This window comes from Pelecanus crispus, chromosome 3, assembly GCF_030463565.1.
Source record: "Pelecanus crispus isolate bPelCri1 chromosome 3, bPelCri1.pri, whole genome shotgun sequence".
Lineage (NCBI taxonomy): Eukaryota > Metazoa > Chordata > Aves > Pelecaniformes > Pelecanidae > Pelecanus > Pelecanus crispus.
Window position 1 is genome coordinate 75744537 of NC_134645.1, and position 13385 is coordinate 75757921.

Below are 13385 nucleotides of genomic sequence, written 5' to 3' on the forward strand. Positions count from 1 at the left end.
GAGGTGTTATTGAGTCCCACCGGGGCTAGGGGAAGAGGCTCGCTGCTCCAGTACAGGCAGCCTGGCTCTAAATGTGTTAGGAGCCAACCCTGAAAGGCTGGGAGAAGAAGGTGGCCTGCCTGCAGCCTGTAGGTCTTTACATATTCTCTCCATCCCTGCCCAAGTTATTTGTATTTCCCCTTCTTCCCCACTGCCTTTGGGAGTGTAGGGGATGGAGAAAAGGGAAGGTAGAATAGCAGAACTCAGAATTTTCCCTCTGAGAAGAAAACACCTGGGAAATTCCTGACTAACTTCAGAAGTCACAGGTTAGATGTCACTGGATCCTACCTCCTGCATGTGTTCTTCTTCCTGCGGTATCAGAGTTGATGACACAGAGTTGATTTAAATCTCTTAGACTTATTTTAAAATCATATGACAAAAAAAAAAAAAGTGTTTGTCCTGCCCACCAGTGATGAGCCACATAAAATCCCTGACTCCCAAGGGTTTCCTAGCAATGATGTAAACGAAATCATTTTCAGGCTGAGATTCTCAGGAGAAAATCTGATTCTGAAACCTGGAATATTAAGAAGAATCTGAAATTTCAGGAGGCTGGTAATGAATCATAGCTATGGTAACAACAAACTGCTTGGTTTTATTCTCTCTCATGGCATAAGCTGTTACTGAAAGCGCAGGGCAAAGCAGATTCAAATTGGTATCAAGTTGTGTTCCTTTGTGAAAGACATGCACTCTCATTTTCTTGTAGAAAAGGCAAAAATAAAAACATTGTATACACCGTGTTATTTCATGATGCCCGCTTTGCAGATATTAGGTGACCCAATTTATTTTTAATGTTATACAGCGCATGCAATGTAATTTTAATGGAACATTTCAGTCTTTTGTAGGCCAACCTGCCCTACCAGCAGGGGTGCAGTTTATTAGGTAAGCTAATCTGTTCTTAATTACAGTGCCACCCAATACAGTTTAACTCTCGCTTTGTAACAGACATAGTTATTTTTTGCAGAACAGGAGGAATTGCTCTAAGGCTTCTTAAAGGCTGCTTAGACTTTGCTAGGACACAGTGTTCCACTGAAAAAGTTGTGGGTGGAGGAAAAGGATTTCTGTACTTAGTGAAGCAACTCAATAACTGAAAATTTGCGATTTTAATTTCAAAGTAATTTACAATATAGATGTGCTTGCAAAAATGCCGCTGTTGCTTTTTGATAGAATGCACACATGCTTGATATCTTAATTAGATAGGGGAAATAGTCTGCATTCTCTTAGAACAATGTTTAGCTATTCAGCATTCAGGTTTTTTTAATAATCTTTTAATTCTATAAAATGTGAAAGGAAGTGTGTAGAATAAATATTGAACGCATTTCTGGCTTTAATCAAAGAAAAGTGCTGCTTTCAGACGTTATGCTTCAGCTTCATTCCATTTAGAGCATTATGTTTTTACTCAGGGAAAAAAAAAATGGAGATGCGATTCCTCAACCTGGAAATAGATCACAAACCCTTGGGTAAGATGTGCTGCAACTGACATTAATGAGACAGCATCTGCCTAGTACCAATGCTTAAGCGGTTAGTTTCTATTGTTATTTTTCTTCGTTGATTCTGTCTGCCAAGAGGATGGAGTTTGTGTCAGAAAATCATGAGGAAAGAGGTGGGGAGAAGGCTTTTCAGACAATAAGAACTCGAGTCCATTCATTGTCTGGAGCATCACATTTCACATAATTATCTGGGGATGCAGGCTGTTTCCACTTACCGTTGATTCCCGTATAAGATTACATGAGCTTTCCTGTGTCCCACGCTGCCGTTTGCTATGAGTATCGAGACCTCCATACCCCTCTGGAGTGGGGCACTACTGGAACACAGATTGCCACGCTCCTAATTCTTATCAACCCAAGAGATGTAAGAGGTGATAAGCTAATGCAAATCATCTGAGTGTAGGTAGGCTTCATCAGGTGCAGAGGGACAAACGTACTTAGAACGGACCGGAGCCAGTACTACCCACCAGCTCTGCACGGTTGGGCCTCACAGGTGGCACAAGAGAGGCTTGTTAAGAAAAGGGCTTGGGATGTCCTCAGCGCCTGCTGCGTTGCCAAGTTGAGATTCACGTGAAAGCAGGGGCTTGCTTCAGCAGTGTTAAATAGCACAAACTCATCTCTGCAGGAGGTCCAAGCCAGTTAGCACACTTTTTCAAGAGGTTCTTGAAAATCTGAAACAAATACTGCTCCCGGTCTAGAACTGTGTACATAAGCAGACTGCAGATGTAAAACATTGCTGGATAGTGAATAAAGCATTAACAAGCTAAATTTATTTATAGAGTAAAACTACTGGCTTCAGTTTGGCCCGGCTTCCAGACAGATACACTGAGGAGGTTATTCGTAGCGAAAAAGCTTTACTAATTACATTCAGTTTCTGTAAAAATAACTTAAAATCCAATCAAAATGATGAACGTGTCTCAGGTTCTGTTATCTGACTGCTTAAATTTAAGCATGGGTTTTTTTTTCTTTCTGCTCTGAGCAGTAGCACTGTCAAAGGACTGATGCCCCAGCGGGGACATCTTGGAAGACATGGCGTTGCTGAGTCAACCTCCCCTGCAAGCAGCGTTGTCGGAGGTGATTCAGCCAGACTACCTGGTTGCGTTCTGCCACCCTCATCTTGGCCTTTTTATCTGCTTTTTTCCTCTGTGGTATTGTTCACGAGTAGACAGGAGATACATAGGAAACTGTAAAGTTTCCAGGAACGACAATACCAAGGTACATAAAAACACTGCTGCAGTGACATTTATTAGGAGATGGAAGAACTGTTAGCGCACTTTTTCCAGGCATGCAGCTTTCTGGGGTCATGACATGCCTCTGGATTCTTGCAGCTGCATTACAGGACAGCATCACAAACTCCAGAGCTCAGCAGTGATGAGGTAATTTTACTCCTCGCCTGCTGCTAGATGCCTTCCCCTTCTTGATATTCAGCTTCCTCACAGCTCACTGTGAATGTGCTAAGCATGCATGCTTATCCAAAGTTTAGCAAACTCGACAAAATAGCATGCAACAAATGTTACACGCAGACAAGTCATTTAAAGAGGTCTTGAACTAAGCTGTTTTACAGGTTTCTTGGCCTTGAGTGTTTCACAAGATACTTTAGCTTTTCTTTTTTCTTATATTCACGTTTACCTACCGTGCTCTCACTAACATTCTTCAATACTGAAGTTGGCTTCAGGGTTGAAAGGCTGGACAACTTCATTGAGGTGTTATCAATGATAATTTAGTTTCCTGCATTGGTCTTCTACTGTAAGCCCGTAATTGTGGTTGAAAATGCTTCGACCCTTTTATCATTCAGAGGACCTCTAGCAACAGTCTGAAGGTTGTGATGGGATCTCGTGGAGTTTTAGTATTTGGGTTTCTATTCAGTATTTACTAACTTTTTAAATCCTGTGTTTCCACAACTCTACCTTCAAAAAACCTAGTGACAGTTACGCTCCATAGTTAAAACAAGCTGGTGAGGAATGCACGTCGTGTCAGGTCTTCTGTGAGTATGTAAGGGTTTTACACGGATAAGAAAGAGGATGAAATAACGATATGCAGCATTTCTACGTGCTCATTCCAGTAGTTCTGAGGCCTCTCTTTTACGGAGTACATTATGAATACCTAGCTAGGCATAAATAAAATATGACTTGTGCTGAAATATAACTTTCCAAAGAGATAAAAGCTATTCTCTGATCATCAGCTACTAATTAAAAATGCATCCGGTCAGCAGGAAGTGTTTGAATACAGATTTTATTTATTGATTGTGAATGCTTCCACATGAATCCAGAACTGCTCCTGTTTCACCTCACCTCCCTAAGCTGTCAGGTCCATCATACTCTGCAATGCTGTCTAAAGCCTTGCTTTTCTTGTCTTGGTGGTGATGGGTTTTGTAATTCTGGGACGGTTACACTGAAGTTAGAAGCTGTCCACGTATTTTCTCCTTCTCTTTATGTTTTTCTCTGACAATGTGGATTGCTGATCGAGTCAGGGTACTCTGGCTCGGAAGGTAGTTTACAACGGGGAGCACTGGGCTGCCGCTGCAAACAACAGAAACACGAAGGCTGCTGTTGCAGAGTTCTCTTTTGAAGTATTTGGAGCAGACTCAAAGCAGCTTGGAGGGGTGCGGGGGGAAGCCTTTCACTGGGTTTGAATTATTGCTGACAGGAGCATTTTGCTTCCAGTCCTGTGGCTTAAACTTTATGATGATACTGAGGACCTTTTGGTGGAACTAATCGTTCAAATGAACGTTGCGATTCTTCTTTCTTTCCACCTTGTTCTCTTACTAAAACAAGAAATTATAGGAAAGTTGTGATTTTGTTATAAACTCGACCAGGTCTGCACGTACCGGCCTTGGGCTTTTCAAACACCGTAATTCCGCAGTAAGGCATTTCACTTTTCTTTGCCAATTATCGTTACACCCAATTAAGTGGGCTCTCAATTAAGTGTGTGCCCTGACGAGAGTCCCAGGCCCTCGCTAACCGGCCCGGCTGGGCGGGCGGGAGGCGCGGGGCCGGCCGGGGGCTATCCCCGCCCGGGCAGCCTGGGGGCCAGCGGGCGAGGAAGTTAAAAAACCCGAGGCCGACGGCAGCGCCCAAACCAGCTCTGGGGCCTGAGCGGGGCGTGGGGGGCGCCGCCTCGCCGGGCACTGCCGGGGGGACGGGGTCGGGGCCTACGGGCCGGGCCGGGCGGACTCGTCCCCGGGGGCCGGCGCTGCCCGCCGTGGGCCGGCTTATGTAAGCGGCCCGTCCCCGACAGCGGCGGCGGCGGCATCTGCGGGGCTCCCGCCCCTGTCTCCGCCCCGCTCCCAGCGCCGGAGAGGCAGGCGCGGCGGCGGCAGCGCAATAAAGCAAGTTTTGTCGCCTGCGAGAGGGCGGCGAGGTCCCACCGCCCTCCGCGGTCGCGGCCCGGCATCATGGCTGCGGCGCTCCTGGGGCAGGCAGAAGCCCCCCTCCCCGCCGCCGCCGCGGCGGCAGCAGCCCCTCGCTAACCGCCTTCGGCAGCGGGAGCGGCCGTCTCCGCCGGCCATCCGGGCCGCGGCCGCCCGCCGGAGAGCCCCCCCGCCACCCCCGGCCCGGCACCATGTGGGGCGGGCTGCACCCCCAGCTCAGCTTGCGCGGCTACAGGGCGGGTAAGGAGCCCCGCGGCCCCGTCCCGGCGGGGCGGGAAGGGATGGGCTTGAGGCGGGAGCGGGAGGCAGAAGGGCCCCGCCGCGGTGGGGCAGCGGCGGTGGGGCGGGCGGGCCGCGCCGCTTCCCCTCCCTCGGCCCGCTCGACTCCCGGGTCTCCATAGAAACGGCTGTGGAAGCGGCTCCCTCCCCACCGCGGGCGGGAAGCGCTGCCGGGCCCCCCCACCCCCGGACCCGGCTCCGTGAGGGGGGACGTGGCGGCGGGGCCTCCCGGAGAGGGCGCGGGGGCCGGCCCGATGCCGCCGACGCCGCCTCGGCCCTCGGGGCCGAGGCGGCGTCGGCGGCATCGGGCCGGCCGGCCGGGGTGCTCGGTGTTTACTTAGCTGGACCTTGCAGCGGATGATAAAAGCTGAGCTTAACCTACATAACCCCTTTCCTTCTTTTGGGCACCCTCCCCCCCCCCCCCCCCCGCCTTGTTTTCTTATCATACCCTTAGGCAGAGGCTGGAAGCGTGCCTCCCTTTATACTTTACATTTTCAATTTAGACTGCAACAAATCGGTCGAGTCCTATTTTTTTTTTTTTTTTTCCCTGCACCACTTTTCTGTCTCTGGATTAATTAGAGCCTAGTTCCCGCAGCTTGGCAGGGATACGTTGAAATTTTACGCTTGGTTGTTACTGGGGAGACATCCTATCTGTAAGCGATGGGCTAACTTTCCACCGTCAAGGCTGTCAAAACCGGCAGAGGAAAATAGGTGACTTGCTTGCAGAGCCGTACGAGCATTACTTTTGGGCAGGTAAGGCTCGGTACCGACTCTTCTAGATGGCCTTTTCAGGATTTGAAAATACTACCAACTATCTCACCTGCTTTACTCTGGCAGAGTTCCTGCAGATACTCTGTGGTGTTTTGACTTACCGAAGTAATTGATCACTGTGAAGGTCTGTGGTTTGGCTCTGCCGTTACAAGTCTTGGAATAATTTTTTAACTGTTGGAATAATTGTTTTTCCTTCAGAAGTTTGCATTCGTGTTTTAATTTGGGGATTGCAAAATATGACTCCATAATATGTGTACAGTTAGTTGATATATTTAAATGCCTGGATTGTTTTGCTTTCGACTGACAGGGTTTTTCTTGCAAATACAAGAGCTGCTAAGACATTCGCAGCAGCTGCCTGAATCTCTACAAGTAGCCTAATGTTTCAGTCCCTATATTGTGAAAGAAGACATTGTTCCTTTTTTCTGTACTACTATTAAGTTATTAATTTCTATGTATAACACGTTTGCCCTGTTGAAGTGTTGTGTGGTGGGGTTTCGTTTTTTTGGTGTTTTTTTTTTTTTTTTTTAAATGCTTCCCGCAAAAGAATGGAGTTACGTTATCTTTGTGCTACAGCTTGCAAAGATACTGGGTATTCTGAACACTAGGTGCAGAGATTTCAGTTGTTTCGATGGAAACTGCAGGAATTTAGGGTGTTTCAATTCTTGATTATTTGCGTTTTGGGGCAGGAAGGTTATATCACAAGTGCGCACTGGTGCTAGCTTCAGACCGTTACAAAGACTGTTGGTGTTCATTTTTCATTTGTTTCAGAAAACTTTGGATTGTGCCATTCGTTACAGTGTCTTCCCTTTTGTGTGGGGTCAAATAAAGTGTTTTAGTACTGTGTTGAATTTGTCATCAATTCTGATCAGTCAGTTAATGGATGAATGTTTTACTTTTGCTTGTTTGTCAGAATTGTCTTTAAGGTCTGAGAACTAATTTTGTATATTGCTTTTCTGTCCTCCCCCATCCCCTCTTGCCTTTAAATACTCAGGGTTAATATGAAGTTCAAAACGTATGTTTATCTATAAAGCAGTAGAAGCGTAAGGTAGCAAAACTTGTAGAATAATCTCTAATTTGAGGCAAGATAGACTAACAGAAGGTGGTGGGTAATTAGAAAGCAAGTAGATAAAGGTTTAACCTTGGGATACGATTTGTGCATTATGGCTTCCAACATAGCAGTCCCTTCCTTCATCAGCCTCACTTTGAAAGAGTGGAGAAGCTGTTCTGCGAGGTTTTTAATCCCTCTAAAAATAAAAATAGAAAAAAAAAAAAAAAGGAAGTTAATTAGCTCCATGCAGGTATTTTAGCAAAAGGATGATGGCTATGAAGATCCTGTGCTATTATATATTATTGCCAGGTTAGATTTCTTGAGTTTTTTTGGAAAGGAGCCTATCCATGGGAAAAGTATTTTCGTGCAGAACAGTAGCGTCCTACTAGGAAGCAGAAGTTTAAGCATTTATTTTTCAAGCTGAAGGAATTTTTCTTTTGCCGAGATAAATTTAGTTCTTTAATGGCAACTACTTGCTATGGATTCTGATTGTCTCTTAAATATTGGTGTGGGAGCATAACAGTTAATGACTATGTATTCCTGTTAAGCTGTGTTTATTACTGAAAAGCATTCCGTTTTGCTAGTATTTTAGTTATCCATGGATATAGGTATTTAGAAATCCTATTTTTGCTGAAAACCTTACAATTCCCTTATAAAGCTACGTGCCTACTGAAGAATTCTGTAACTATTTACACAGGGGAATTATCAGATTTTCAGTAATAGATGCAAATTAATTCTGATTTTCTTAAAATGTAATGAGCAAGGACCTTTCTTGGGGATTATTTGGTTTGCGGCCTTCAGTTTTATTCCCTCTTGTCATTTCCAAATTGTTCCTGCTTTTCAGTTCAATAGGACTGTATTATCTGAAAAAAATGTGCTGTCTTGTTTGCATGCTGCTGAGATTTTTTTTTAGATAGCTGCTTCTTGGATTCAATGACAAAGTTTGCTGCCCATGCAAAATAAATTCAGCTTCTCACAGTCTCAGTACCTGTTCTGAAAAATTAAATTTCTATTTTTGGAATGTGTATGATTGACTTACAGTCTTTCAGTCTTCTTGTACACATTTAAATGTTTATGTAAACCTTGCAGCATAGTTTATACCTCTATAAAGACAGCAGTTACCCACTGTGCTGCAGAAATTTAAATAACTGCAGTGAAGGACATGCAGGGTTTCAAGCCCTTTGCTTATTCATCTAGACCATCCTTTGAAATGCACAGTGGTTAATAACTTTTAAGAATATGAAAGTGTTCATCTAGATTTGCTGTTCCTCTGGGGCATGCAGTCATTCAGTTAGGCTATGTGTTTCCAACAGATGCCTGTGGAAAGTGAAACAAACACACTTTAAAATGAAATAACAAGTATTTATTAATTTCAGTAAGCTGTACCACCTCTAGTCAAGCTGCTCTCTGCTGTCCAATATTACCAATAGTTGGCCACTACTGAAATTTGGCTGGTAATAGCTGTTTAGGTGACAAAAGCAAGACGTGGTGAAAACTAGAAGTGCATGCTCAAAAGGATGTGATTGATGCTCCTTAAAAATAATAGCCTGCATCCCTCTGTTCCTAGAGCCATGGCAATGTGATTTGTTCATAAGGCAAATCTCAGAAGTCGCCATGTTCTCGTACTTAACCTTGTTGGCAGTGAGCGTGACATACGTGGGTCTGAAAGATTATTTAATGATGTCACAAAGTGTCAGCAGCAATAAGGTCACGACAGATTGTAAGGCTTGTGGGGTGCCACTGCCTTGGGGTAGCCATGGAGTTCACAGGCAGCTTCACAACATAGCCAGGGTGGGGGGAATGGGGGCGGTGACCCTGCTTTTCATCATTTGGGGTGGAGGGGGGACAGAAATCCAATGGCTTCATTCCTGTGGCAAGTTTTATTGGTGTGCTGTTGGAGGTCTGCAGCTGGGGATGTGACAGCTCTTGGGACATCTTGAGAAGGCAGGTTTATCTTTTCAGGCTAGGCAAGGCAATAAATGGTGAGTTAGTGTTACCAAGTGTAGACTTCAAATTGTTTACGAGTTATAAGTGTGTGTATATATATACACACGTCTGTATATGGTGCATTGTAAAGATTGATTGTCCGAGCTTAAAAACATAGTGTTCCAGCCTCAAGACCGGCTGCTAGAATGGCCTTTGCTATCTTTCACAGATCGCGATGACGTGAAATGACGTTCTGTGTTTGAGTGGTGGTGAAAAGGAGTTGCTTCCCTTCAAAAACAATGCCTTTTTTTTTCCTCCCTCTGGTCAATTCACTGTTGTGGACATAGTAGCCACTCTTCTAGTGCATACAAAACATGAATGTCTTAACTGCTTAGCAAGAAAAGAGTGATAGATGTAAGGGTGTATTTTATTGTTGGTCTTAGGGGTTAGCAATTGTTTAATCTCTTGTATGTTAAGTGTATGTTAAACATTTACTGACTGAATATAGACCTGTGTTTTCAGTAATTCTGTGCTTTTAAAACTTTTAATTAAAGGAAGTAGTAATTAGTTTAATGATTTTGAGAAGAATGCATTAATTTTAAACAGTTGTACAGAATAAGTACATAGTAAAAAGCAGCCTGAGCCATCATGCCTGCACTAGGGGATGGTGGTGAAGGAAGTGCTAGTTAGGGTAAGAGCACCTGTAGTTTCTCCAAAGAACGCCTAGGATTTATGTCCACCAAATACTGCTCGTTACAGTTGCAAATTATTTATGCTAAGATTTTAGCCAGGCATGTAATACCTGTTAAAGAACCCATGCGTTTCAAAATACGGAGATGTTGCCAAAAACAATAACAATGCATGGTGGTAAAAATAGCTGAAAGCCTCCTAAATCAAATAGTTCTTGCATGACTTGAGGTTTTAGCCAAGAGGTGATTATCTGCCATTGTTGGAAGCAAAGCCTGTTTATTGTAGACAGGTTAGTGAAGGAAGAGAGGGATAGTATTACACTTGTTCATTATCAGGTGCTCTGCCTTCTGTGTTCTTTGGATGCTTGTTTTTATCATACAACTTGCCTGTGGTCTAATAGTTGGAGAGTTAAACTAATAGTTAATTCCCGTGCTGGTTCTTTTTTGGCTGAAAAAGTGCTGACCTGGTTGTAGTTGTCAGTAGTCTCTCAGATGCCCAAATGTGTCTTGAAATTGTACACGGACAATAAAAGAGTCTCATTGTGGTTGCGATTAGCTTTAAAACATGTTCAGTGTATTTGCTGTGTGATTTAAAAAGCGTCTTTCTTACTGACTTCTGCAGTAGGTTAACCTTGGCTGGCTGCTAGATGCCCACCCAGCCGCTCGCTCCCCCTCCTCAGTGAGATGGGAGAGAAAATAGGATGGAAAAGCTTGTGAGTCGAGATGAAGGCAGGGAGATTTTATTACCAGTTACCATCACGGGCAAAAGAGATTTGACCATGGGGTCAGTCCATAGCAGCTCCTCTCCACACTCCTTCCTCCTCACGCTGTTCCCCTGCTCCGGCCTGGTCTCTCTGGGGGCTGACAGGGAATGTCTGCTCAGGTGCCCAGAGCTCCTGCTCCTTCTCCTCCTCCCCTCTGCTCTCACCTCCGGGCTCGCAGGGCTCTTTCTCACGCTTTTTTCCCCCCTCACTCATTGCTCCCGGGCATTGTTTTGTCTTTCCTTACACACGCTTTCCCTGAGGCACTGCCATTTTGGCTGCGGGGCTCAGCTGTGCCCTGGGGTGGGTCCGCTGGAACTGGCTGACTCTGGGATGGGGCAGCCCCAGCTCCACCTCACAGAGGCTGCCCTGCAGCCCCCCACCAGCACCTGGGCACCTGCACCCGCAACAACTTCTGAAGAAGGAAGCCATTGTGTTTTGAGTATTTCTTTTTGTAGACCTGGAATAATACTATATCTAGCCCTAAAGTTTATTCCCAACACTGGGGGAAGGTGTGGGAAGGTATGCTGAAGTATAATAAAGTTCTGGTTTCTGTCTTAGGCTCCCACATGGGAGTTTTTTGCTGTCTAGGGCAAGCTGAGGAGGTTCTAAATGTGGCACATGGGAGACTGCAGATTGGCTGCAGAGGCCCAGAGGTGGGTGGCTGGAGAAGAGGAGGAGAACGTGCAGCAGGGAATAACTTGGGTAAATATGCTCACAAGCGTGCTTAGGTTTGTGTTAGTCCTGACCCATCATCCCTCATGTGCCCTGAAACTGCTGACCCCTGTGGAATTACACCTGAGGGCGCTAGGTTTCCCCGGGCGCTGTTCCCTGCAGCATCTGGCTTGGTTGCCCAGGCTTGAACATCCTGTTGATTGCATGGCTACGCTCAAGCAACCTATTTCTCCACAGCCAGCCATGCCATAAGTGGCACTGCATCTTTCTGTCCTCATGCCCCAGGGACCTTTGCTGTTTTTTGAGAATTGAATGGCCCTTCTGTAAAAGGATGCATTAACATGAATAAAAGAAGGGCAAGTGTTAAGAATTTTTTTTCTTTTTTCTTTCGAGGTGTGTTAGTCCCTGAGATGTGGGAAGATGTGACAGGTAAACTCCTCCTTTTGCCTGAAGCGGTGTTTGTAGGTGGATTGCAGGGCATGATTTCATTTTACAGCTAAGATAATCTAGTCGGTAGTTGCTCCCACCCTTCTGGGTACCTCCACTCATGTATGCATCCTTACAGTTTCCCATGTGCCCACTCCAGCACTTTTTCAACCTTACGGCAAGCTAATTCAGGGAGCTGGACCAGGAGAATACTCAGGTTAAAGAAATACTGAAGGGGGGATTTACAGTTGCCTGACCCTTGTGTGAGACATCACTGCAGGAAGCATCTATGCTGGGGTCAGGCGGGTGCGGAATACCTGGAGTGAAATGAGCTGGCTCTTCAGTCAGCTGATGGATAGTGGAAAAATCTCCTAGCACAATCTTGCTTTGCCACTGCTAGTGACATCAGGATGTATATAGTTAATCCTCAGACTTACCATGAAGGCCAAGGAAGATTAAGAGAGAGAATCAGGAAAAAGTGACATTAATTCCACTGGACAGTGTAGCTTCCACCGATTAGTGGACTCGCATACAGGTTGAATTGGGTCCAGAATAATGGATAATGACTGGAGAGGTAGTAGGAGACTATCTCAGCCTTGCTGAGGAAGGGCAGTGCAAGTAGTGTCAAGGAAAAGTCATGCTGCCTCTTTATTGATGAAAATACCTGAAGTAGACTTAGCAAATGGAAGTAGAAAAGCAAATTATGTTTTTCAAACTTTCAACTTCCTAATATGTGAAGAGACCGGTGGTGTAGTATTCAGACAAGAAACATTCTTGAATCGTCCTGGAGTCAGATCTGAGATTCCTTATAAGGTATCATTATTTTTTTAATGTCTGTTTTACTCCTTTTGTAACATAGTTTCCAGATGGTGTGGAAAGCTGCAACTTTTTCAAATGTTTCGGAATAAATAAGACCTTTTTTTTCAAGTCTGTATTTCTTTAAAAGATGGTATCTTCTCTCCTGAATGCCTACTCTACTGCAAAGCTGTTTATACCTTTTGGCAATTCTGAACCTTTGGACATGTTCTTATAGTTGAGAATTAATGCTTTGTATAAAAGTTCAGTGACTGGCACTGATGAAAGACCCGATGGTTCTGTGGGTAATAAAAAAACCAAAGTGGGAGTATAGTGACCCAGCTAGAAGCACTGAAAATACCATTACTTTAAACTTCATCAGTTTTGCTAGAGACTTCACGGAAAACAAAGGTAACAGTGGCAATCTTAACCTCTTTCTGTTCACGTCGTGGTCTGAAATAGCAAATTGATTGAACAAGGGCTTTTGTGTGGTCAGTAGAATTATTATAATGTAAAGTTTTACATCAAAAGTGATTGTGAAGATGGAAACACAAGAAGTACTGGTTTTGACTGGAAGTATCCTAGGTAGGGTTGATGGTGTACAGTGAAGGTGGTGTTTGCCTTTTTTTTTTTTTAACTGCTGCTCTTTTTTTTAAATTCCAGAGTATTGTCCTTGCTTATAGTGAATAGGTGTGAGGAGAAGCTGAGCTGGGGAAAAGCTGTGTCTTGTGACATGAGGATTGGAAGTTTGTGAGGAAAATCTCCTAATGACTTAAGTGAAGCCAGAATGTCATCCTTTTAACCCAAATGTAACAATGGGAACTCCATTACATGATGTGCATACTCTGGTAGCATGGACTAAAACTACAGTCTGGAGCCTTGGTCTCTGGTACATCCATACTAAAGTAGATCCTGTTGTGTGTATAACACACATTAGACCTCTTTGAAAAAGGATGGAAAAAATTCTAGCATTGTTATAGTTGAGCAAAATGTTTCAGTGAAAATTTTTTTTTTTCTTTTGGTCTGTCTTCACTATTTATTTTAGCGTCAAGGATATCTTTAGATCTGATACCTGATTACAAGGAGAGAAATTATGCTCTTTTTTGAAAAAAGTAAGACTGC

At 44.5% G+C, this 13385-nt stretch overlaps 1 protein-coding gene across 1 annotated transcript in view; it reads left to right on the plus strand.

The window, feature by feature from the left end:
* The first annotated feature begins 7235 nt into the window (after nucleotides 1-7235).
* CEP85L (centrosomal protein 85L) overlaps nucleotides 7236-13385 on the plus strand; it is a 118358-nt gene continuing 112208 nt past the window's right edge. Inside the window, 4 exon segments of the mRNA XM_075707716.1 lie at nucleotides 7236-7241; nucleotides 8587-8674; nucleotides 8677-8903; nucleotides 8905-8953. Coding sequence (XP_075563831.1) covers nucleotides 7236-7241; nucleotides 8587-8674; nucleotides 8677-8903; nucleotides 8905-8953 — 370 coding nt within the window.